A 430-nucleotide genomic window follows, 5' to 3' on the forward strand; every position below is an offset into this window, starting at 1 on the left:
AGCAGGGAGACCCTGCAGCTGCAGGAGCCCCTCAACATGTCCTCAATCTCAGGCAGGGGTTCTTACCTTGGGGCAGGGTCTGCAGGGGGACGGTGCCCTGTCCTGGTGGGAGGCTCACCAGCCCTTGGCGCTGCAGGTTTAAGAGGTGTTGCTGCTGGAGCTGCTGCATCTGCAGGAGCTGCTGCTGGAAGGCCAGCTGCTTGTTCCCTAACGGCTGCCGGGAGACAAAAGGGAGAAATCAAAGCGTATTATTTTCCAGCCTTGCAGCAGAAGCTTTGGCAGTGGCGGTGAGGGATGCCGGCGGCGGTGGGACCGCATCCATCCATGGTACCATCCTGCTGCTGGGGATGCTGTGCCCACTCAGCTTGAGGCTGAGCCGGACGGATGCTTTGATCTATCGGAAGGGGAGGGGAAGAAAAGGAACAGGGGA

At 60.2% G+C, this 430-nt stretch overlaps 1 protein-coding gene across 1 annotated transcript in view; it reads right to left on the minus strand.

Moving 5' to 3' along the window:
• LOC104531431 (forkhead box protein P4) overlaps positions 1-430 on the minus strand; it is a gene marked incomplete at its 3' end in the record, with an annotated part of 25,330 nt that overhangs the window by 7,351 nt on the left and 17,549 nt on the right. The window contains exon 5 of the mRNA XM_010176310.2: positions 67-214. Coding sequence (XP_010174612.2) covers positions 67-214 — 148 coding nt within the window. The remainder of the gene's footprint in view (positions 1-66; positions 215-430) is intronic.

Source organism: Antrostomus carolinensis, unplaced genomic scaffold, assembly GCF_000700745.2.
Source record: "Antrostomus carolinensis isolate BGI_N321 unplaced genomic scaffold, ASM70074v2 scaffold18989, whole genome shotgun sequence".
Lineage (NCBI taxonomy): Eukaryota > Metazoa > Chordata > Aves > Caprimulgiformes > Caprimulgidae > Antrostomus > Antrostomus carolinensis.